Genomic DNA, 24857 nt, shown 5'->3' on the forward strand with positions numbered 1-24857 from the left:
ATCAAAGGTGCGCTAAGCCCACCGGCATCAGGGGCTTATCTACAGCATCCTGTAATGCTGTAAATGAGCCCCCGATGTATCCTGAAAGATGAGAAAAAGAGGTTAGATTATACTCACCTGGGCGGGCGGTCCGATCCAATGGGCGTCGCAGTGCGGTCCGAGGCCTCCCATCTTCATAGGATGACATCCTCTTCTTGTCTTCACACTGCGGCTCTGGTGCAGGCGTATTTTGTCTGCCCTGTTGAGGGCAGAGAAAAGTACTGCAGTGCGCAGGTGCCGGGCCTCTCTGACCCAAAGCACTGCAGTACTTTGCTCTGCCCTCAACAGGGCAGACAAAGTATACCTGCGCCAGAGCCGCAGCATCAAGACAAGAAGAGCACGTCATCCTATGAAGAAAGGAGGCGCTGGACCCGTATCGCGACGCCCATTGGACCGGAACGCAGCGGCACCGCCCCTGGGTGAGTATAATCTAACCTCTTTTTCTCATCTTTCAGGATACATCGGGGGCTTATCTACAACATTACAGAATGCTGTAGATAAGCCACTGATGCTAGTGGGCTTAGCTCACCTTCCATTTTGGGGGTGACAGGTTCCTTTTAAAGTAATGGATGTATGCTGGTGTGTTTAAATGAGGAAAGATACCAGAAGAGAGAGTGGTTTAATAGTTTTGTTAGGTGAGTTACATAGTTACATATAGTTACATAGTTATTAAGGTTGAAGGAAGACTATAAGCTCATCTAGTTCAACTTATAGCCTAACCTAACATGCCCTAACATGTTGATCCAGAGGAAGGCAAAAAAAAAACCCATGTGGCAAATAGTAAGCTCCACTTTGGGGAAAAAAATTCCTTCCCGACTCCACATACGGCAATCAGACTAGTTCCCTGGATCAACACCCTTACAAGGAATCTAGTGTATATACCCTGTAACATTATACTTTTCCAGAAATGTATCCAGTGCCCTCTTAAATTTAAGTAATGAATCACTCATTACAACATCATACGGCAGAGAGTTCCATAGTCTCACTGCTCTTACAGTAAAGTATCCGCGTCTGTTATTATGCTTAAACCTTTTTTCCTCCAAACGTAGAGGATGCCCCCTTGTCCCTGTTTCAGGTCTATGATTAAAAAGATCATCAGAAAGGTCTTTGTACTGTCCCCTCATATATTTATACATTAAAATAAGATCACCCCTTAGTCTTCGTTTTTTCCAAACTAAATAGCCCCAAGTGTAATAACCTATCTTGGTATTGCAGACCCCCCAGTCCTCTAATAACCTTGGTCGCTCTTCTCTGCACCCGCTCCAGTTCAGCTATGTCTTTCTTATACACCGGAGACCAGAACTGTGCACAGTATTCTAAGTGTGGTCGAACTAGTGACTTGTACAGAGGTAAAATTATGTTCTCCTCATGAGCATCTATGCCTCTTTTAATGCATCCCATTATTTTATTTGCCTTTGTAGCAGCTGCCTGACACTGGCCACTGAATATGAGTTTGTCATCCACCCATACTCCCAGGTCTTTTTCATTGACGGTTTTGCCCAGAGTTTTAGAATTAAGCACATAATTATACATCTTATTACTTCTACCCAAGTGCATGACCTTACATTTATCCCCATTAAAGCTCATTTGCCATTTATCAGCCCAAGCTTCTAGTTTACATAAATCATCCTGTAATATAAAATTGTCCTCCTCTGTATTGATTACCCTTCAGAGTTTAGTGTCATCTGCAAATATTGAAATTCTACTCTGAATGCCCCCTACAAGGTCATTAATAAATATGTTAAAAAGAAGAGGGCCCAATACTGACTCCGGTGGTACCCCACTGCTAACCGCGACCCAGTCCGAGTGTGCTCCACTAATAACCACCCTTTGTTTCCTATCCCTGAGCCAGCTCTCAAGCCACTTACACATATTTTCCCCCATCCCCATTATTCTCATTTTATGTATCAACCTTTTGTGTGGCACCGTATCAAAAGCTTTTGAAAAGTCCATATACACTACATCCACTGGGTTCCCTTGGTCCAGTCCGGAACTTACCTCTTCATAGAAACTGATCAAATTAGTCTGACATCAACGGTCCCTAGTAAACCCGTGCTGATACTGGGTCATGAGGTTATTCCTCTTCAGATACTCCAGTATAGCATCTCTTAGAATGCCCTCCAGGATTTTACCCACAGTAGAGGTTAAGCTTACTGGCCTATAATTTCCGAGTTCAGTTTTTGTCCCCTTTTTGAATATTGGCACCACATTTGCTATACGCCAGTCCTGTGGTACAGACCCTGTTATTATGGAGTCTTTAACCCCTTCACCCCAAAGCCTGTTTTCACCTAAGTGACAGAGCCAATTTTTACAATTCTGACCACTGTCACTTTATGAGGTCATAACTCTGAAACGCTTCAACGGATTCTGGTGATTCTGACATTCTTTTCTCGTGACATATTGTACTTCATGATAGTGGTAAAACTTCTTCTATATGACTTGCATTTATTTGTGAAAAAACAAAAATTTGTCGGAAATTATGAAAATTTAGCAATTTTCAAACTTTTAGTTTTTATGCCCTTAAATTAGAGAGTTATATCACATAATATAGTTAATAAACAACATTTCCCACATGTCTGCTTTACATCAGCACAATTTTGGAAGCATAATTTTTTTTTGTTAGGGAGTTATAAGGGTTAAAAGTTGACCAGCGATTTCTCATTTTTGCAACAAAATTTGCAAAACCATTTTTTTTACGGACCACCTCACACTTGAAGTGACTTTGAGGGGTCTATATGACATAAAATGCCCAAAAGTGACACTATTCTAAAACTGCACCCCTCAAGGTACTCAAAACCACATTCAAAAAGTTTATTAACCCTTCAGGTGCTTCACAGGAATTTTTTGAATGTTTAAAAAAAAATTGAACATTTAACTTTTTTTTCACAAAATTTTTTAATTCAGGTCCAATTTGTTTCATTTTACCAAGGGTAACAGGAGAAATTGGACCACAAAAGTCGTTGTACAATTTGTCCTGAGTACGCCGATACCCCATATGTGGGGGTAAACCACTGTTTGGGCACATGGCAGAGCTCGGAAGGGAAGGAGCGCCATTTGACTTTTCAATGCAAGATTTGCTGGAATTGAGATCGGAGCCATGTCACGATTGGAGAGCCCCTGACGTGCCTAAACAGTGGAAAGCCCCACAAGTGACACCATTTTGGAAAGTAGACCCTCTAAGGAACTAATCTAGATGTGTGGTGAGCACTTTGAACCTCCAAGTGCTTCACAGAAGTTTATAATGTAGAGCCGTGAAAAAAATTTCATATTAATTTTCACAAAAAAATGATCTTTTTGTCCCCAAATTTTTTTTTCCCAAGGGTAACAGGATAATTTGGACCCCAAAAGTTGTTGTGCAATTTGTCCTGAGTACGCTGATACTTCATATATGGGGATAAACCACTGTTTGAGCGCATGGCAGAGCTCGGAAGGGAAGGAGCGCCATGGCTTGAATTGAAATCGGAACCCATGTCGCATTTGGAGAGCCCCTGACGTGCCTTAACAGTGGAAACCCCCCACAAGTGACCCCATTTTGGAAAGAAGACCCCCTAAGGAACTTATCTAGATGTGTGGTGAGCACTTTTAACCCTCAATTGTTTCACTAAAGTTGCCTATGCAGCATCAATAGTAAAAAGATATAATGTTAAAAATAATAAAAAAATAAAAAATCATTATATACTCACCTTCTGTCGCCTCCGCAGCAGCTTTTACGGCAGCTTGCGATGCTCCAGTCCCACCGCTTCGCTGATTGGTCGTGGCCAGTCGGCGCGACCAATCAGCGACATTGCCACGGGATTTAAATCACGCTTCGCTGATTTCTGGCGCCCAGCCGGCGGGACCAATCGGTGACATTGCTGCGCGATTTAAATTCTGCTTCACTGATTGCTCGCACCCAGCCGGCATGACCAATCGGCGACATTGGCGCGGGATTTAAATCCCGTCTCGCGATACCGCTACGTCATCATCTCGCGAGACCGCAATGCACTCTTGGGACCGGAGCGTCGCGAGGAGCATCGGTAAACGTCTCGGCTGGATCCGGGGGGCCGACGGAAGGTGAGTATATAACTATTCTTTATTTTAATTCTTTTTTAACAGGGATATGGTGCCCACACTGCTATATACTACATGGGCTGTGTTAGATACTGCGTGGGCTGTGTTATATACTAAATCTCTGTGCTATATACTATATGGGCTGTGCTATATACTACATGGCTGTGGTATATATTACATGGCTGTGCAATATAATATGTGGCTGTGCAATATATTACGTGGCTGTGCAATATATTATGTGGCTGTGCAATATACTACGTGGCTGTGCAATATATTACGTGGCTGTGCAATATATTACATGGCTGTGCAATATATTATATGGCTGGGCAATATACTATGTGGCTGTGCTATATACTACGTGGCTGGGCAATATACTACGTGTCTCTGCTATTTACTACGTGGGCTGTGCTATATACTACGTAGATGGGCAATATACTACGCGGCTGGGCAATATACTACGTAGCTGGGCAAGATACTACGTGGCTGGGCAATATACTTCGTGTCTGTGCTATTTACTACGTGGGCTGTGCTATATACTACGTGGTTGAGCAATATACTACGTGGCTGTGCTATATACTACGTGGCTGTGCTATATAATACATGGGCTGTGTTATATACTATGTGGCTGTGCTATATACTACATGGGATGTGTTATATACTACGTGGCTGGGCAATATACTACGTGGATGTGCTGTATACTATGTGGCTCTGCTATATACTATGTGGCTGTGCTATATACTACGTGGCTGCGCTATATACTACGTGGCTGTGCTATATACAATGTGGCCTGTGCTATATACTACGTGGCTGTGCTATATACTACAGGGGCTGTGTTATATACTACGTGGGCTGTGTTATATGCTACTTGGCTGTGCTATATTTCTCTACTGTATCTGTGCATCATGAATCGTGATATGTGTTAAAGAGGGGGGCCCACAGACTCTTTCGCTCGGGGCCCTCAAAAACCTGGAGCCGGCTTAACTAATTGGTCAAGCCCGGCCGCGAACAATCAGCGACAGGTGCAGTCCGCCCGCGAATTGGCGCGGAATTTGAACCACGCTTCGCTAATTGATGACGGCCGGCCAAATCCTTTGGATAAATTGCATTATTCTGAAAACTTCATAAATAAACTACATATATATACTAGAATAACCGATGCATTAGTATCGGGCCACCATCTAGTACAGTATAAGGACCTATTTGATCTTTGTCTTCTTCCAGTCTTCCTCTCCTGGTCTATGAAGGTGTCTTGACTGTCACCTGATAGCACATGTCAAGAGTATCTTATGAATAGGACTATTTGGTCTAACATTACCAATTTTCAATTAACGTGCAGAGTCAGCTTTGGACCACACTGAGCGGCATACTGGGCAAAATTCATCAAACAACTTGCATAAAAAACTGGCATAAAATTGTTGCAAAATTAGCAAAACATTTCAGCATCAGTTGCGCTAAAATTTTGCAACTTTTGGTGATTATTTATGGCAGCTCAGATATCTCTTTGAAAAATCAGCAGAGCTTAGCTGAGGGTTGTAGCATAGCGTGTAAACTGTAGCAGAAATTTACACCAGTCCCTGCTCAGTGTCTGGAGTACATTTGACTCTTGCACATGGCAACTGAAATTCATTAAAGAGAACTTTTTGCCAATTTTTTCATGTTGAGCTGAACACACAATATAATAGTGGCTACAGAGCGGAATAAAACTTTTTTTTGTAATCTCAGAAAACTGGATTTGAACGTATACGCCAACAGGGCCATAGAATAAAATGGTGCCGGTAGAGTGAATGTTCGATCTGCTGACACCATTAAAGTCTATTGTGCACAGATCTGAATCCCGTTTAACTGGGGCTTTAGGACACAAGCCCCAATGGGACCCACAAACATGCAGAAAAGCACAATATGAAAGCATCCTAAGAGGTACTGATGAAAAATAGCTAAGTCCGATGACTGTATTAAAAGAACATGTTAGGCTACGTTTAGACTAGCGTTGTGCTAGTGTGCGTCGGGTGACGCAGCGGCGACGCACGCGTCATGCGCCCCTATGTTTAACATGGGGGACGCATGCGTTTTTGTTTGTTGCGTTGTGCGACGCATGCGTCTTTTTTGCCGCAAGCGTCGGACCAAGAAAACGCAACAAGTTGCATTTTTCTTGCGTCCGATTTTCGGCAAAAAACGACGCACGCGTCGCAAAACGCAGCGTTTTTGCGTGCGTTTTGCCGCATTTTTGCGTGCGTTGTGCGTTGCGTCGCCGACGCACAACGCTAGTCTGAACGTAGCCTTAAAGAGGCAGAGCCAAAATGGTCAGCGGTTCACCAATCTGAACAACTGCATCTAAATATTGTGGAACACTTTCAGAAAAATGTTCCTCAATGGAAAATTGCTCAGATTTTGAATATACACCACTTTCATTGTATAATATAATCTAAAAAAATTCTGGAGAAATCCATCTGCATCAAGGACAAGGCTGAAGGTCGATATTAGATGCTCTTGATCTATGGGCCCTCTGGCGGTACTGCAATAAAAACAGGCTTGATTTACAGTGGGTACGGAAACTATTCATACCCCTTTAAATTTTTCACTCTTTGCTTCATTGCAGCCATTTGGTAAATTCAAAAAAGTTCATTTTTTTCTCATTAATGTACACTCTGCACCCCATCTTGACTGAAAAAAACAACACAGAAATGTAGTAATTCAAATTTATTAAAAAAAGAAAAACTGAAAAACTGCAGTCTGTTTTTCACTGCTTTTTTGAGTTTTGATAACTGTATGTTTTTATATTGCAAACAAAAACGTGTATATTGCAGTTGTAAAACTGATGTAAACTGGTGTCTTTTAAAGCAAGTACCGTATATTATTTTTTTTTAACATATATAGGTTGCATCTGTTTGCTTCCCTTTTAAAAATAAAAACTTCAGAGAGTAAGGAGATTTTTGGAAGTGCATTTGAACAGCAAGGTTGATTGCTGTTGAGGGGAACTAGAAAAAAAAATCTATAAATCTTCAGCATAGCGAGTGTGAGCGAGCTGAGTGTGACCAGAGCGTAAGTGTGGACGGCGGTAAGTGTGACTTGTGATTCAGTGAAGAGGTATTTGGAAAGCCTTTAACAAATACCTGTGTGAATTGGTGTGAGTTGCTGAATTGGGATTAGCTATATTCATAAGGGTTAACTTAGGGTGGGGGCTCATATTTAAGGGTTTATAAGGGGCAGCTGTTTGGGGCTCAAGTCCTTTTTGGAAGTGCATTTGAACAGCAAGGTTGATTGCTGTTGAGGGGAACAAGAAAAAAAATAATCTATAAATCTTCAGCATAGCGAGTGTGAGCGAGCTGAGTGTGACCAGAGCGTAAGTGTGGACGGCGGTAAGTGTGACTTGTGATTCAGTGAAGAGGTATTTGGAAAGCCTTTAACAAATACCTGTGTGAATTGGTGTGAGTTGCTGAATTGGGATTAGCTATATTCATAAGGGTTAACTTAGGGTGGGGGCTCATAGTTAAGGGTTTATAAGGGGCAGCTGTTTGGGGCTCAAGTCCTTTTTGGAAGTGCATTTGAACAGCAAGGTTGATTGCTGTTGAGGGGAACTAGAAAAAAAAAAATCTATAAATCTTCAGCATAGCGAGTGTGAGCGAGCTGAGTGTGACCAGAGCGTAAGTGTGGACGGCGGTAAGTGTGACTTGTGATTCAGTGAAGAGGTATTTGGAAAGCCTTTAACAAATACCTGTGTGAATTGGTGTGAGTTGCTGAATTGGGATTAGCTATATTCATAAGGGTTAACTTAGGGTGGGGGCTCATAGTTAAGGGTTTATAAGGGGCAGCTGTTTGGGGCTCAAGTCCTTTTTGGAAGTGCATTTGAACAGCAAGGTTGATTGCTGTTGAGGGGAACTAGAAAAAAAATAATCTATAACTCTTCAGCATAGCGAGTGTGAGCGAGCTGAGTGTGACCAGAGCGTAAGTGTGGACGGCGGTAAGTGTGAATTGTGATTCAGTGAAGAGGTATTTGGAAAGCCTTTAACAAATACCTGTGTGAATTGGTGTGAGTTGCTGAATTGGGATTAGCTATATTCATAAGGGTTAACTTAGGGTGGGGGCTCATAGTTAAGGGTTTATAAGGGGCAGCTGTTTGGGGCTCAAGTCCTTTTTGGAAGTGCATTTTAACAGCAAGGTTGATTGCTGTTGAGGGGAACTAGAAAAAAAAAATCTATAAATCTTCAGCATAGCGAGTGTGAGCGAGCTGAGTGTGACCAGAGCGTAAGTGTGGACGGCGGTAAGTGTGACTTGTGATTCAGTGAAGAGGTATTTGGAAAGCCTTTAACAAATACCTGTGTGAATTGGTGTGAGTTGCTGAATTGGGATTAGCTATATTCATAAGGGTTAACTTAGGGTGGGGGCTCATAGTTAAGGGTTTATAAGGGGCAGCTGTTTGGGGCTCAAGTCCTTTTTGGAAGTGCATTTGAACAGCAAGGTTGATTGCTGTTGAGGGGAACTAGAAAAAAAAAAATCTATAACTCTTCAGCATAGCGAGTGTGAGCGAGCTGAGTGTGACCAGAGCGTAAGTGTGGACGGCGGTAAGTGTGAATTGTGATTCAGTGAAGAGGTATTTGGAAAGCCTTTAACAAATACCTGTGTGAATTGGTGTGAGTTGCTGAATTGGGATTAGCTATATTCATAAGGGTTAACTTAGGGTGGGGGCTCATAGTTAAGGGTTTATAAAGGGCAGCTGTTTGGGGCTCAAGTCCTTTTTGGAAGTGCATTTTAACAGCAAGGTTGATTGCTGTTGAGGGGAACTAGAAAAAAAAAATCTATAAATCTTCAGCATAGCGAGTGTGAGCGAGCTGAGTGTGACCAGAGCGTAAGTGTGGACGGCGGTGAGTGTGACTTGATTCAGTGACTTTGGATTCAGGGAGTTTCCAAGGGAGGAATTGCTGAATTGCTGTCTGTTTCTTATTAATACTTTGGATTTTTTTTTTTTTTTTTTTATTATTTAACTTTTCTGTCTGGTGCAATCCCCATTAGGAAATGTGCTCCACTCTTGTTAATGCCATCCAGTGCACATCTTGCCACATGTATGCAGTCCTTGAGCAGCCGATCGAGGGTGCATACTGCTGTGCGAGATGTGAGCACGTTGTGCATTTGGAAACCCAGATTCTGACTCTAAATGTGCAGCTGGCAACACTGAGATCCATTGACAATATGGAGAGGAGTCTTCTGCTCACGGAGCAGACGCTCAATGGGACAGATGAGGGGGGGGATGGTAGGATGGAGCTGCAGGACGGTGAAGTAGCAAGCTGGGTGACAGTTAGGAAGCGGGGTAGAGGGAAGAGTGCCAGGGAGGCTAGTCCTGATCTGGAACACCCCAATAAGTTTGCTAAGTTGGCAGATGAGGGGGGTGCCAGTACAGGGGTAGCACTGCTGCAGCCAGGCATGTCCTCTGAAAGCCGGGGGAGTGACTGCTCCAGTAAGGAGGGAAATAGGAGAGCAGGGCAGGCCAGACAGGTGCTGGTAGTGGGGGACTCAATTATTAGGGGAACAGATAGGGCAATCTGTCACAAAGACAGGGATCGTCGAACGGTGTGCTGCCTACCTGGCGCTCGAGTCCGACACATCGCTGATCGGGTGGACAGATTACTGGGAGGGGCTGGTCAGGACCCAGCGGTCATGGTGCACATTGGCACAAATGACAAAGTTAGAGGTAGGTGGAAGGTCCTTAAAGATGATTTCAGGGAATTAGGCTGCAAGCTGAAAGCAAGGACCTCCAATGTGGTATTCTCCGGAATACTCCCTGTACCACGTGCCACGCCAGAGAGGCAACGGGAGATTAGGGAGGTTAATAAGTGGCTCAAGAATTGGTGTAGGAAGGAGGGGTTTGGGTTCCTGCAGAACTGGGCCGACTTCTCAGTTGGCTACAGGCTCTACGCTAGGGAGGGACTGCACCTCAATGGGGAAGGTGCAGCTGTGCTGGGGGAGAAAATGGCTAGAAGGTTGGAGGATTGTTTAAACTAGGGATTGGCGGGGAGGGTATTCAATTTATAGGAGGGGAAGATAGTGCAGACGGAGACCTGGGCACAAATAAGGAAGTTGGGGGTGGCTTTGGCATGGGGGGTGGGGTTAGAACAGTTAATAATTTAAGAAATAGTAGAGGTACGGAGAGGAACATCAAGTGCATGTATACTAATGCCAGAAGCCTCGCCAACAAAATGGACGAATTAGAACTAATGTTGTTGGAGCATAATTATGACATGGCGGGGATATCTGAAACGTGGCTGGATGAGAGCCATGACTGGGCTGTTAACTTGCAGGGCTATAGCCTGTTCAGAAATGACCGTACAGATAAGCGAGGGGGAGGGGTGTGTCTATATGTAAAATCGTCCTTAAAACCCATCCGGCGTGATAATATAGTTGAATTTAATGAAAATGTAGAATCCCTGTGGGTGGAGATAAGGGGAGGGGGAAAAAATAATAAATTACTGATAGGGGTTTGTTATAAATCTCCAAAAATAATGGAAGCAATGGAAAATATCCTCGTAAAGCAAATAGATGAAGCTGCGACTCAAGGAGAAGTCATTATTATGGGGGACTTCAACTACCCTGAAATAGACTGGGGAACAGAAACCTGCAGTTCCAGCAAAGGTAATCGGTTTTTGACAACTGTGAGAGACAATTACCTTTCACAGCTGGTTCAGGACCCAATAAGAAGGGGGGCACTGCTAGACCTAATATTAACCAACAGGCCAGACCGCATAGCAAATATTAGGGTTGGGGGTTACTTGGGAAATAGCGATCACAAAATAATAAGCTTTCATCTATCCTTTAAAAAGATGTGTAATAGAGGGGTTACAAGGACACTAAACTTCAGGAGGGCAAATTTCCAACGGATGAGAGAGGATCTTGGTGCAATTAAACGGGACGATATCCTGAGACACAAAAATACACAAAGAAAATGGGAGACATTTATTAGCATCCTGGATAGGACCTGTGCACAGTATATACCGTATGGGAATAAACATACTAGAAATAGGAGGAAACCAATATGGCTAAATAGAGCTGTAAGGGGAGCAATAAGTGACAAAAAGAAAGCATTTAGAGAATTAAAGGAAGTAGGTAGTGAGGAGGCATTAAATAAATACAAAAAATTAAATAAATTCTGTAAAAGCAAATCAAGGCAGCAAAGATTGAGACAGAGAGACTCATTGCCAGAGAGAGTAAAAATAATCCCAAAATATTCTTCAACTACGTAAATAGTAAGAAACTAAAAAATGATAGTGTTGGCCCCCTTAAAAATAGTCTGGGTGAAATGGTGGATGAGGATGAGGAAAAAGCCAATATGCTAAATGACTTTTTTTCATCAGTATTTACACAAGAAAATCCCATGGCAGACAAAATGACTAGTGATAAAAATTCTCTATTAAATGTCACATTCTTAACCCAACAGGAAGTGCGGCGGCGTCTAAAAATCACTAAAATTGACAAATCTCCGGGCCCGGATGGGATACAGCCTCGAGTACTGCAGGAATTAAGTACAGTCATTGATAGACCATTATTTTTAATCTTTAAAGACTCCATAATAACATGGTCTGTACCACAGGACTGGCGTATAGCAAATGTGGTGCCAATATTCAAAAAGGGGACAAAAACTGAACTCGGAAATTATAGGCCAGTAAGCTTAACCTCTACTGTGGGTAAAATCCTGGAGGGCATTCTAAGGGATGCTATACTGGAGTATCTGAAGAGGAATAACCTCATGACCCAGTATCAGCACGGGTTTACTAGGGACCGTTCATGTCAGACTAATTTGATCAGTTTCAATGAAGAGGTAAGTTCCGGACTGGACAAAAGGAACCCAGTAGATGTAGTGTATATGGACTTTTCAAAAGCTTTTGATACGGTGCCACACAAAAGGTTGATACATAAAATGAGAATAATGGGGATGGGGGAAAATATGTGTAAGTGGGTTGAGAGCTGGCTCAGGGATAGGAAACAAAGGGTGGGTATTAATGGAGCACACTCGGACTAGGTAGCGGTTAGCAGTGGGGTACCACAGGGGTCAGTACTGGGCCCTCTTCTTTTTAACATATTTATTAATGACCTTGTAGGGGGCATTCAGAGTAGAATTTCAATATTTGCAGATGACACTAAACTCTGCAGGGTAATCAATACAGAGGAGGACAATTTTATATTACAGGATGATTTATGTAAACTAGAAGCTTGGGCTGATAAATGGCAAATGAGCTTTAATGGGGATAAATGTAAGGTCATGCACTTGGGTAGAAGTAATAAGATGTATAATTATGTGCTTAATTCTAAAACTCTGGGCAAAACCGTCAATGAAAAAGACCTGGGTGTATGGGTGGATGACAAACTCATATTTAGTGGCCAGTGTCAGGCAGCTGCTACAAAGGCAAATAAAATAATGGGATGCATTAAAAGAGGCATAGATGCTCATGAGGAGAACATAATTTTACCTCTATACAAGTCACTTGTTCGACCACATTTAGAACACTGTGCACAGTTCTGGTCTCCGGTGTATAAGAAAGACATAGCTGAACTGGAGCGGGTGCAGAGAAGAGCGACCAAGGTTATTAGAGGACTGGGGGATCTGCAATACCAAGATAGGTTATTACACTTGGGGCTATTTAGTTTGGAAAAACGAAGACTAAGGGGTGATCTTATGTTAATGTATAAATATATGAGGGGACAGTACAAAGACCTTTCTGATGATCTTTTTAATCATAGACCTGAAACAGGGACAAGGGGGCATCCTCTACGTTTGGAGGAAAAAAGGTTTAAGCATAATAACAGACGCGGATTCTTTACTGTAAGAGCAGTGAGACTATTGAACTCTCTGCCGTATGATGTTGTAATGAGTGATTCATTACTTAAATTTAAGAGGGGACTGGATACATTTCTGGAAAAGTATAATGTTGCAGGGTATATACACTAGATTCCTTGATAGGGCGTTGATCCAGGGAACTAGTCTGATTGCCGTATGTGGAGTCGGGAAGGAATTTTTTTCCCCAAGGTGGAGCTTATTCTTTGCCACATGGGTTTTTTTTGCCTTCCTCTGGATCAACAGGTTAGGGCAAGTTAGGTTAGGCTATGGGTTGAACTAGATGGACTTAAAGTTTTCCTTCAACTTTAATAACTATGTAACTATGTTATTTAATTTTTAGAATAAAAACTCATGAAAAACCTTTAAAAATAAGGAAGGTGCAATGGTTAATCAGCCCAATCAAATCTCAAATATTTTCAGAAAATTTTATCAGGACTTATACTGAACCAAAATGCAGTTTAGCAGAAATCAAATCCTGTCTTATCTGGAGGGGATTGATCTTCCAGCTATCTCTGAAGAGGATTAAAATACTTAAATAGTCCCCTGTATATAGAGGAGCTACAAATGGCCACAATATCAATGGCCAATAATAAATCACTGGGGTTGGATGGGTTCCCTGTGGAAATATACAATAAATTTGGGGATGTATTACTACCTCAATTGTTGTGCACCTTCCAAGAGGCAGCCAAGGAACGCACTTTGCCCCTATCAATGAGAGAAGCAGTTATTGTCGTTATACTCAAACCAGGCAAGGATCCATTGATTCCCGATTCCTATAGGCCTACATCTTTGCTACCTACGGATGTGAAAATTATAGCAAAAGGTCTACAGTAGTGATGAGAGAGTGTACTCGTTGCTCTGGTTTTGCCGAGCACGCTCTGGTGACCTCTGAGTATTTATGACTGCTCAGAGATTTAGTTTTCATCAAGGCAGCTGAATGATTTACAGCTATGAGCCAGGCAGAGTACATGTGGGGGCTGCCTAGTTGCTATGGAATCCCCAGATGTAATCAAGCAAGCTAACAGATGTAAATCACTCAGCTGCCCGATGAAAACTAAATCTCCGAGCAGTCATAAAGAGAAGTCATAAATACTCGGAGACCCCCCGAGCGTGCTCAAGAAAACACGAGCAACGAGTACACTCGCTCATCACTAGTCTACAGCCATTAACATCCGTAGATTATTTCTTAATCTACAGATACTAGTGGATAATGCAGGAGATAGCAGCGTCAAGTGAACACATGATCCTAAAGCATTTGACTCTGTTGAATGGGAATACTTATGGGTAGTTTGGGATAAATTTGGTATGGTTGCTGGATTTATTTCATGGATCAAATTACTATATGAGAGGCCAATGGCACGATTAAGGATAAACGGGCGTCTTACATCAGCCTTTTAACTGGGAAGGGGTACACGGCAGGGTTGCCCTCTGTCCCCCCTACTGTTCGCATTAGCCATTGAACCACTAGCTGTGATTATTAGGAAGCACCCTGGAGTAGTGGGATTTTGCAGAGGGAATATAGAGGAGAAAATTACGATATATGCTGACGATACTCTACTATTTTTGGCCAAAGCCTCCAAAACATTACCTGTAGCTATAGAGACAGTTGACAAGTTTAGGAAATATTCAGGTTTGGTGTTTAATTGGAGTGAGTCGGTATTGCTTCTAATGGATAAAGGGAACATTAATGCACCTCACTATACTGATTCTGGCTTACAAGAGGTCACTGAATTTAAATATCTAGGTATTAATGTAACATCTAAAATTACTGACTATGAGAAACTTAACCTCTACCTAATACTGGCGAGACTCAAATGTAAATTGGACACGTGGTCTAAACAACCACTGTCAGTTGTGGGTTGCGCTAATTTGGTCAAGATTATCTGGATGCCATAATAGCTATATGAGTTGCATAATGCTCCAATTTTATTGGCCAGTAGATACTTCCTTAAAGTTAATGGCATGTTCAAGGACGTAATCTGGGGAAGACAATTCCAAGAATTAAACTACAAAGCGATAAAACAATGGGTGGCCTTGCAGTCCCAAGACTATGGGTTTATTACATGGCAGCTCAGCTCCAGCACATTCGTGGGTGGGACGACCCTGGAGGGGGAGGGGAAGTTCAATGTCTACTACTCAAATAATATTTTAAATCACTCAGACTCTACGAAACATTGGAGGCTCACAAATTTAAGATACCCTCTTGTAAAACCCCAACTACACCATTAGTACACAAACTTTGAGGGACGGTGAAGAAACTACAGGGTATACAAAGAATTTCACAATTTACATCACTGTGGGAAACGCCAATGCTCCCTAATCTATATAATTTGAAAGGGTTTAAAAATTGGATTCTAAAAGTAGTAGAAAGATTTACACATGTTTTAGTGGAAGATTCACTCAAGTAGTTCTCACAAATACAAATGAATATGGACTACCCAACATGGAATTTTTTAAGTATCTTCAGTTACGACATGCATATCAGGCAGAGGGTCTTGTCCTAAATAACGGAGTGACGAAAAATGATATAATACAGAGAATAGCCAGCTCACATAACTCTGGAGACTAATTTCATTACTTTATAGGTAATTTTTGGACCTTGTATTAACAAAACACCCCATACGGTCAAAAAAAAAAAATGGGAGTGCATGATAGGCCCTATTGAAAGAGAAATACTGGAAAGAGTTCCACAGCTGTCTTAGAGTGAATCCCATAGATTCTCTCACTTACAGGTACTACACCAGATATATAGAACACCCCAATTTCTCCATGATATAGGGTTTCGACCAGACTCCCTATGTGCAAGATGTAAAACATCCCAGGCTAACATGCTTCATATGATATGGTCATGCTCCGCTTTGGAAACTTTCTGGAGGGGTGTAATAGCGATCATTAATAGAACATACTCAGTCGATATTTGCAGATGATACAAAACTATGTAAAGCAGTTAATACAAGAGAAGATAGTATTCTGCTACAGATGGATCTGGATAAGTTGGAAACTTGGGCTGAAAGGTGGCAGATGAGGTTTAACAATGATAAATGTAAGGTTATACACATGGGAAGAGGGAATCAATATCACCATTACACACTGAACGGGAAATCACTGGGTAAATCTGACAGGGAGAAGGACTTGGGGATCCTAGTTAATGATAAACTTACCTGGAGCAGCCAGTGCCAGGCAGCAGCTGCCAAGGCAAACAGGATCATGGGGTGCATTAAAAGAGGTCTGGATACACATGATGAGAGCATTATACTGCCTCTGTACAAATCCCTAGTTAGACCGCACATGGAGTACTGTGTCCAGTTTTGGGCACCGGTGCTCAGGAAGGATATAATGGAACTAGAGAGAGTACAAAGGAGGGCAACAAAATTAATAAAGGGGATGGGAGAACTACAATACCCAGATAGATTAGCGAAATTAGGATTATTTAGTCTAGAAAAAAGACGACTGAGGGGCGATCTAATAACCATGTATAAGTATATAAGGGGACAATACAAATATCTCGCTGAGGATCTGTTTATACCAAGGAAGGTGACGGGCACAAGGGGGCATTCTTTGCGTCTGGAGGAGAGAAGGTTTTTCCACCAACATAGAAGAGGATTCTTTACTGTTAGGGCAGTGAGAATCTGGAATTGCTTGCCTGAGGAGGTGGTGATGGCGAACTCAATCGAGGGGTTCAAGAGAGGCCTGGATGTCTTCCTGGAGCAGAACAATATTGTATCATACAATTATTAGGTTCTGTAGAAGGACGTAGATCTGGGTATTTATTATGATGGAATATAGGCTGAACTGGATGGACAAATGTCTTTTTTCGGCCTTACTAACTATGTTACTATGTTACTATGTGATACAGATCCCTCACCAATAGTATACATACTGGGATATATAGAAGATCTGAGCACTGTCGAATATGGCAAAATAGCGGTAGCATGCATGCTATACATGGCCAGGAAACTGATAGCCCAGCACTGGTTATCAGAGCAGACACCCACAGTAACAGAATTTATAAATAAGATAAATTGGTTATGAAATCTAGAAAAAATATATATATTGGAAAAGGAAGGCCATCTCCAAAGTTGAAAAAATATGGGCTCTACGAATTAACGGCTCTGGTCTACCATCCAGATATGCTGCTTTGATTTATGTATAGATTCAATTTAACCCCTTTCTGACCTCGGACGGAATAGTACATCCGAGGTCAGTACCCCCGCTTTGATGCAGGTTCTCGTGCCATGTCGCGTTTTGAGACCCCCTGATGTACCTAAACAGTGGAAACCCCCCAATTCTAACTCTAACCCTAACCCTAATCCCAACCCTAACCATAACCCTAACCACAACCCTAACTCCAACACACCCCTAACCCTAATCCCAACCCTAACCATAACCCTAACCATAAACCTAACCCCAACACACCCCTAACCATAATCTCAACTCTAACCCCAGCCCTAACCCTAGCCCTAACCATAACTTTAGCCCAACTCACTTTAGCCCAACCATAACCCTAATTTTACCCCAACTCACTTTAGCCCAACTCACTTTAGCCCAACTCACTTTAGCCCAACTCTAACCCTAATGGAAAAATGGAAATAAATATAAATTTTTTATTTTATTATCTTTCCCTAACTAAGGGGGTGATAAAAGGGGGTTTAATTTACTATTTTTTTTATTTTGATCACTGTGATAGACCCTCACAGTGAACAAAATGAACCAATAGGAACAACTTCCTATTGTTGCCGGGTGCCGGCACATAGATCTCGGCAGGCGCACTGCGCATGCGCCCGCCATTTCTCCCGGAAGTAGACGCTGGCGGGAACATCACGGGAGGGGGGGGGGGACAACGGAGGTATCTAATGTGCGATGAAAGACAAATTAGATGGAAAATCTGAATTTTTTTTTTCACGGTCACTGTTATACCGTTAATAACGGCAATCGCAACACAGGGGTCGGTAAAAACCAACCCAAATCATGTTTTCTGGGGTCTCGGCTACCCAGAAATTCTGACGTGGGGGGCACTATACAATATATAATTAACAGCGCTGTGGTTTATGTACTCTTAACTGTCGCCATTAAAAGGCGTATCGACGGTCGTTAAGGGGTTAAGACAGTAAGCACGGAGCTTCTATTTTGTATTTCTCAAATTCTGTACCTTACTCATATGCCAGGTAGTATACATTGTTATAATCTGTTAAATTGTAGCATTGTTTACTGTACAAATTGAATTGTACATTCATATCTTTTTTGCATAGCAAAATAAAGTTTGGATTACTAGTCAATTTGGGATTGAATGTTCACTCAAAAATGTTTTCCTTTTAATTAGTCATCACCAGAGGATTTGAGCGTTCAAGACTGGAAATGGAAACCAGCTGTCATGTCTATCCTTACATTAGGTTACTTATTCTAGTACTTACATTTTTAAGTGATGATGTTAATTATCAGAATCCTGTAATAAATAACCAGGGTTCTGTGGTAGTGAATCACATGAAGGACCAGCGATAGTACAGGTTAAATGCATATTCTTCTATTGTATTATTAGCAAAACAAAGTTTACCACAAGCCAAAAAAGCTATAGGGGTAAGACAGGTCTTTTGGGAGACATGGATAAGTAAACACCAAGTCCTAAACTGTCTCATAATTTAAGAAAGTAAAAAAAAAAAGTGTAATAAAACTCCACAGAAGGGTGTGGTGTATATGTTGAAAGCATTTGGTGTGATCACATCATAACAGACACATTCTTAGTTTTTGCACTAAATCTTGATTGAAACAGCAATATAAAGAGAAGAAACACAAATAATTCTTAAACTTATGACCAACCTGCTTGTGAGGGTAGACATTGATGTGGCACTTTATACACTCTTGACCCATATTAGCCCAGGAGTTCCCACTCATCCATTTTCTTTTGCATTTCGGACATTTATATTCTCCAAAGCATCTTTTCTTTCCTTGATATGGGGTCAGACCTTCACCTTTTGGACGAGCCTAGCAAAGTAAATTAAAACAAAAAAGTCATTATTAAGAGCAAACATTTACCAAATATCACTTGCAACAAATTTTGTGATACTTGGATACAGAAAACTGTGATAGAGGGGATGATAAATCCCACCATAATGCTCATTGTTAAAATTCAACCTAAGCATTGCCATAGATTGTACATGTAGCTTCAAGCTTCGTAACTTTATTTTTCCATCAATATGGCCATGTGAGAGCTTGTTTTTTGCGAGACAAGTTGTACTTTTGAACGACACCATGGGTTTTACCATATAATGTACTAGAAAACGGAAAAAAATTCCAAGTGCAGTGAAATTGCAATTCCACAACTGTTTTTTGTTTTTATTACCAAGTTCCCTAAATGCTACAACTGACTTGTCATTATGATTCTCCTGGTCATTACGAGTTCATAGACACCAAATATATCTAGGTTGCTTTTTTTTAAGTATTGAAAAAAAAATCCAAAGTTTGTTGAAAAAAAAATTGCACCATTTTCCGAGACCCGTAGCGTCTCCATTTTTCGGGATCTCGTTGGGTGAGAGCTTATTTTTTACGTGCCGAGCTGATATTTTTATTGATACCGTTTTGTTGTAGATAAAATCTTTTGATCGCTCGATATTGCATTTTAATGAAATGTTGCGGCGACCAAAAAAACGTAATTCTGGTGTTTTGGACTTTTTTTTTTCTATATGCCATTTACCAATCGGATTAATTATTTTTATAGGTTAATAGATTGGAGGATTCTGAACGCGCCGGCGATACCAAATATGTGTATTTTTTATTTTATTGTTTGTTTTGAATGGGGGGTGATTTGAACTTTTTAAATTTTTAATTTTTTTTTTAAATTTTCATAGACTCCATGGGAGATTAGAAGCAGCGATATAGAGCAGGGCTCACTTGCTATGAGCGCCGACCCCTGCTGCAGACCCCGGGTTGTCATGCCAACCCATCGGTGACCCGCGGTCATGTGGCATGGGCACCAATGGGTGGGATTAGTGGCACGCTTCAGACGTGTTCACATTAATTGCTGCTGTCAGAGATTGACAGCGGTATTTAACAGGTTAACAGCCGCAGGTGGATCGCGATTTCACCCGTGGCTGTTAGCGGCACATATCAGCTGTTCAAAACAGCTGACATGTGGCGGGAAAGATGTGGGCTGAGCCCACATCAAAGGGAGTGACATGGTATGTGAAGTACATTTAAGGCGCATGTCGTGATGGGGTTAAAAGAAAACTTTTATCTACATAATGAGAAGATGTTGGACATGTGATCTATGACAATTCAGAAGCTCAGTCTAAAAAGATACTTATTGAGTCAATGGTGGAAAAGCAAGAAAAGTTGCATAGCAACCAATCAGTTTAGATCAGTTGAATATGCTTACGGTGAAATTGTGCATCCCACATGAAAATATTAGTGACCAATCAATAATTGTTTTATATATACATGCACACACACAATTTACCACATAAAGAAAACTTCTGAAATATTCCAAATTAATACTTGCCACTGGCACATACAAAGGAAGCTTACATTCCTGTTTTCAGCAACTAATTTTTTATATTTGTTGTGTAGACATGGACAAATGAGCAGAGTGGTCACACTCATTAGGATGAGTGCTCTAACGACATCTGTATAATTCTTGATTTTAACACTATACATCATAGACACAAATGAGGTTCTGCATGCTTCTCTTCCATCACTTGTGGTGTTTTCAGAGAGGCAGTACTCCATCACTCCCTGGATATTGCAATAATGTACTGACAGTTCTTTGATCATGGACTCCCAATTAGTGCTGCTGCCAAAAAGCACTGACAAAGTATACAAGGAACGAACTGTATGCCTTCAACATCCGTCAACACAAGGAAAGTTGGTTTTAATTTTAAGTAAAATTATATAGCTAAAAGTAAAAAAAAATTTAACTTTATACCTCTGTTACCGACTTATTCAAATTAAATGGATAATATAATGTAAGTACCTTAAGCAGTTGTGTGAAACATTTTTCACCCCTATCCTGATTTCCAATTCTTCTGCATATTTCTCACCCTTAAATATTTCAGATCACCAAATTTAAATATTAGACAAAGATAACACAAATAAACACAACAAGCATTTTTAAAATGAAGGTCTTTATTATTAAGGGAAAAATAAATGCAAACCTACAGGGCTCTGTGTGAAAAAGTGATTGCCCCTCTCCCACCTTTAAAACATAAATTAACTGTGGTTTATCACATCTTTGGGAAGCTGAATTCAAATTCTCTAGCCACACCCAGGACTGATTACTGTCACACCTGTTCTTACTTAAATCACTTAAATAGGACCTGCCTGACAAAGTGAAGTAGACCAAAAGCTCCTCAAAAGCCAGACATAATTTCAAACGAAATTCTGGAACACATGAGAAATAAAGTAATTGAGATCTATCAGTCTGGAAAAGGTTATGAAGCCATTTCTCAAGCTTTGGGACTCCAGTGAACCACAGTGAGAGCAATTATCCAAAAATTATAAAAACATCAAACAGTGGTGAACCTTCCTATTAGTGGCAGACTGACCAAAATTACCCCAAGGGCACAGCGATGACTCATCCAAGAGGTCACAAAAGACCCCACAACAACATCCAATGTTCTGCGGGCCTTACTTGACTCAGTTAAGGTCCGTGTTCATGACTCCACCATTAGAAAGACTGGGCAAAAGGAACTTCATACCAACAGTAAAATGTGGTCGTGCTCGTGTGATGGTCTGGGGATGTTTCTTGCTTCAGGACCTGGAAGACTTGCTGTAATAAATGGAAGCATGTATTCTGTGTCTACCCAAAAAATCTTGAAGGTGAATGTCTGGCCATCTGTTTGTGACCTCAAGCTGAAGTGCACTTGGGTTATGCAGCGGGACAATGATCCAAAATACACCAGCAAGTCCACCTCTGAATGGCTTAAACAACAAAAATTAAGACTTTGGAGTGACCTTGTCAAAGTCCTGACCTTAATCTGATTAAGATGCTTTGGTATGACCTTAAAAAGGCGGTTCATGCTTGGAAACCTTCCAATGTGGCTCAATTACAACAATTCTGATGAGTAGGCCACATTATTGCACATTATTCTTATACTAGATGGTGGCCCGATTCTAACGCATCGGGTATTCTAGAATATGTATGTAGTTTGTTTATGAAGATTTCAGAATAATGCAATGAATACACAGGATTCGGCTGACCGGGCGCGACCAATTAGCGAAGCGTGGTTCAAATCCCGCGCCAATTCGCGGCCAGACTGCGTCTGTCGCTGATTGTTTGCGGCCGGCCGGGCGCAACCAATCAGTGAAGCCAGGGCGGGCTCCAGGTTTTTGAGGGCCCCGGTCGAAAGAGTCTCACAGCACACGTTGCATATAACACAGTTCACATAGTATAGAGCACAGCCACGTAGTATAGAGCACAGCCACGTAGTATAGAGCACAGCCACGTAGTATATAGCACAGCTACGTAGTATATAACACAGCCACGTAGCATATAGCACAGCCAAGTAGTATATTGCACAGCCACGTAGTATATTGCACAGCCACGTAGTATATAGCACAGCCCACACAGTATATAACACAGCCCACGTAGTATATAGCACAGCCCATGTAGTATATAGCACAGCAACGTAGCATATAATGCAGCCCACACAGTATATAACACAGCCCATGGCAGTATATAACACAGCCCACGTAGTATATAGCACAGCCCACTTAGTATATACCACAGTGATTCAGTATACAACACAGCCCATGCAGTATATAAAACAGCCACGCAGTATATAACACAGCCACGTAGTATATAGCACAACCACGTAGTATATTGCACAGCCACATAGTATATTGCACAGCCACGTAGTATATAGCACAGCCATGTAGTTTATAGCACAGCCCACATAGTATATAGTAAAGCCATGTAGTATATAGCACAACCACGTAGTATATTGCACAGCCACATAGTATATTGCACAGCCACGTAGTATATAGCACAGCCATGTAGTTTATAGCACAGCCCACATAGTATATAGTAAAGCCACGTAGTATATTGCACAGCCACGTAGTATATAGCACAGCCCACGTAGTATATAGCACAGCAACATAGTATATAGCATAGCCCATGCAGTATATAACACAGCCCACGCAGTATATAACACAGCCCACGCAGTACAGTCATGGACAAAAATTTTGAGAATGAGACAAATATTAATTTTTCCAAAGTCTACTGCTTCATTTTGTCTAATGGCAATTTGCATATACTCCTGAATGTCGAAGTGATCAGCTTAACAGCAATTACTGTATTTGCAAAGTCAATATTTGCCCAGAAAATGAACTTTAACCCCCAAAACACATTTCAACATCATTGCAGTCCTGCCTTAAAAGGAGCAGCTAACATCGTTTTAGTGATTGATCCATTAACACAGGTGTGGGTGTTGATGAGGACAGGGCTGGCAGTCAGTCATGATTAAGTAAGAATGACATCACTGGACACTTTAAAAGGAGGCTGATGCTTGGTATCATTGTTTCTCTTCAGTTAACCATGGTTATCTCTAAAGAAACACGTGCAGCCATCATTGCACTGCACAAAAATGGCCTAACAGGGAAGAGTATCGCAGCTACAAAGATTGCACCTCAGTCAACAATCTATCGCATCATCAAGAACTTCAAGGAGAGAGCTCCCATTGTTGTCAAAAAGGCTCCAGGGTGCCCAAGAAAGACCAGCAAGCGCCAGGACCGTATCTTAAAACTGTTTCAGCTACGGGATCGGACTGCCAGCAGTGCCGAGCTTGCTCAGGAATGGCAGCAGGCTGGTGTGAGTGCTTCTGCACGCACTGTGAGGCGGAGACTCTTTGAGCAAGGCCTGGTTTCAAGAAGGGCAGAAAAGAAGCCACTTCTCTCCAGAAAAAACATCAGGGACGGACTGATATTCTGCAAAAGGTACAGGGAGTGGACTGCTGAGGACTGGGGCAAAGTCATTTTCTCTGATAAATCCCCTTTTCGATTATTTGGGACATCTGGAAAACAGCTTATTCGGAGAAGAAGAGGTGAGCGCTACCACCAGTCTTGTCTCATGCCAACTGTAAAGCATCCTGAAACCATTCATGTGTGGGGTTGCTTCTCAGCCAAGGGAATTGGCTCACTCACAGTCTTGTCTAAAAACACAGCCATGAATAAAGAATGGTACCAGAATGTCCTCCAAGAGCAACTTCTCCCAACCGTCCAAGAGCAGTTTGGCGCCCAACAATGCCTTTTCCAGCATGATGGAGCACCATGCCATAAAGCAAAGGTGATAACTAAATGGCTCATGGAACAAAACATAGAGATTTTGGGTCCATGGCCTGGAAACTCCCCAGATCTTAATCCCATTGAGAACTTGTGGTCAATCATCAAGAGACGGGTGGACAAACAAAAACCAACAAATTCTGGCAAAATGCAAGCATTGATTATGCAAGAATGGACTGCTATCAGTCAGGATTTGGTCCAGAAGTTGATTGAGAGCTTGCCAGGGAGAATTGCAGAGGTCTTGAAGAAGAAGGGTCAACACTGCTAATATTGACTTGCCGCATTAACTCATTCTAACTGTCAATATAACCTATTGGTACTCATAATATGATTGCAATTATATTTCTGTATGTGATATAAACATCAGACAAACACTAATAAAAACCAGAGGGCAGCAGATCATGTGAAAATATAATTTTGGTGTCATTCTCAAAAATTTTGGCCATGACTGTATATAGCAATGTGGGCACCATATCCCTGTTAAAAGAAGTAAAGTAAAAAATAGTAATATACTCACCTTCCGGCGGCCCCGGGATCCAGCCCAGGCATTTAGCGATGCTCCTTGCAACGGTCTGTTCCCAGTAATCCCTTGCGGCAATAACCCGTGATGATGTACCAGTCTGGCGAGACTGCTACGTCATCTGGGGTCATTGCCGTAATGCATTGTTGGGACCGGAGC

At 41.7% G+C, this 24857-nt stretch overlaps 1 protein-coding gene across 1 annotated transcript in view; it reads right to left on the reverse strand.

Moving 5' to 3' along the window:
* Positions 1-24857, reverse strand: part of ZCCHC24 (zinc finger CCHC-type containing 24) — a 376575-nt gene that overhangs the window by 26498 nt on the left and 325220 nt on the right. The window contains exon 3 of the mRNA XM_069753092.1: positions 18725-18889. Coding sequence (XP_069609193.1) covers positions 18725-18889 — 165 coding nt within the window. The remainder of the gene's footprint in view (positions 1-18724; positions 18890-24857) is intronic.

The sequence above is a fragment of the Ranitomeya imitator genome, chromosome 2 (assembly GCF_032444005.1).
Source record: "Ranitomeya imitator isolate aRanImi1 chromosome 2, aRanImi1.pri, whole genome shotgun sequence".
In the NCBI taxonomy this organism is placed as follows: Eukaryota; Metazoa; Chordata; class Amphibia; order Anura; family Dendrobatidae; genus Ranitomeya; species Ranitomeya imitator.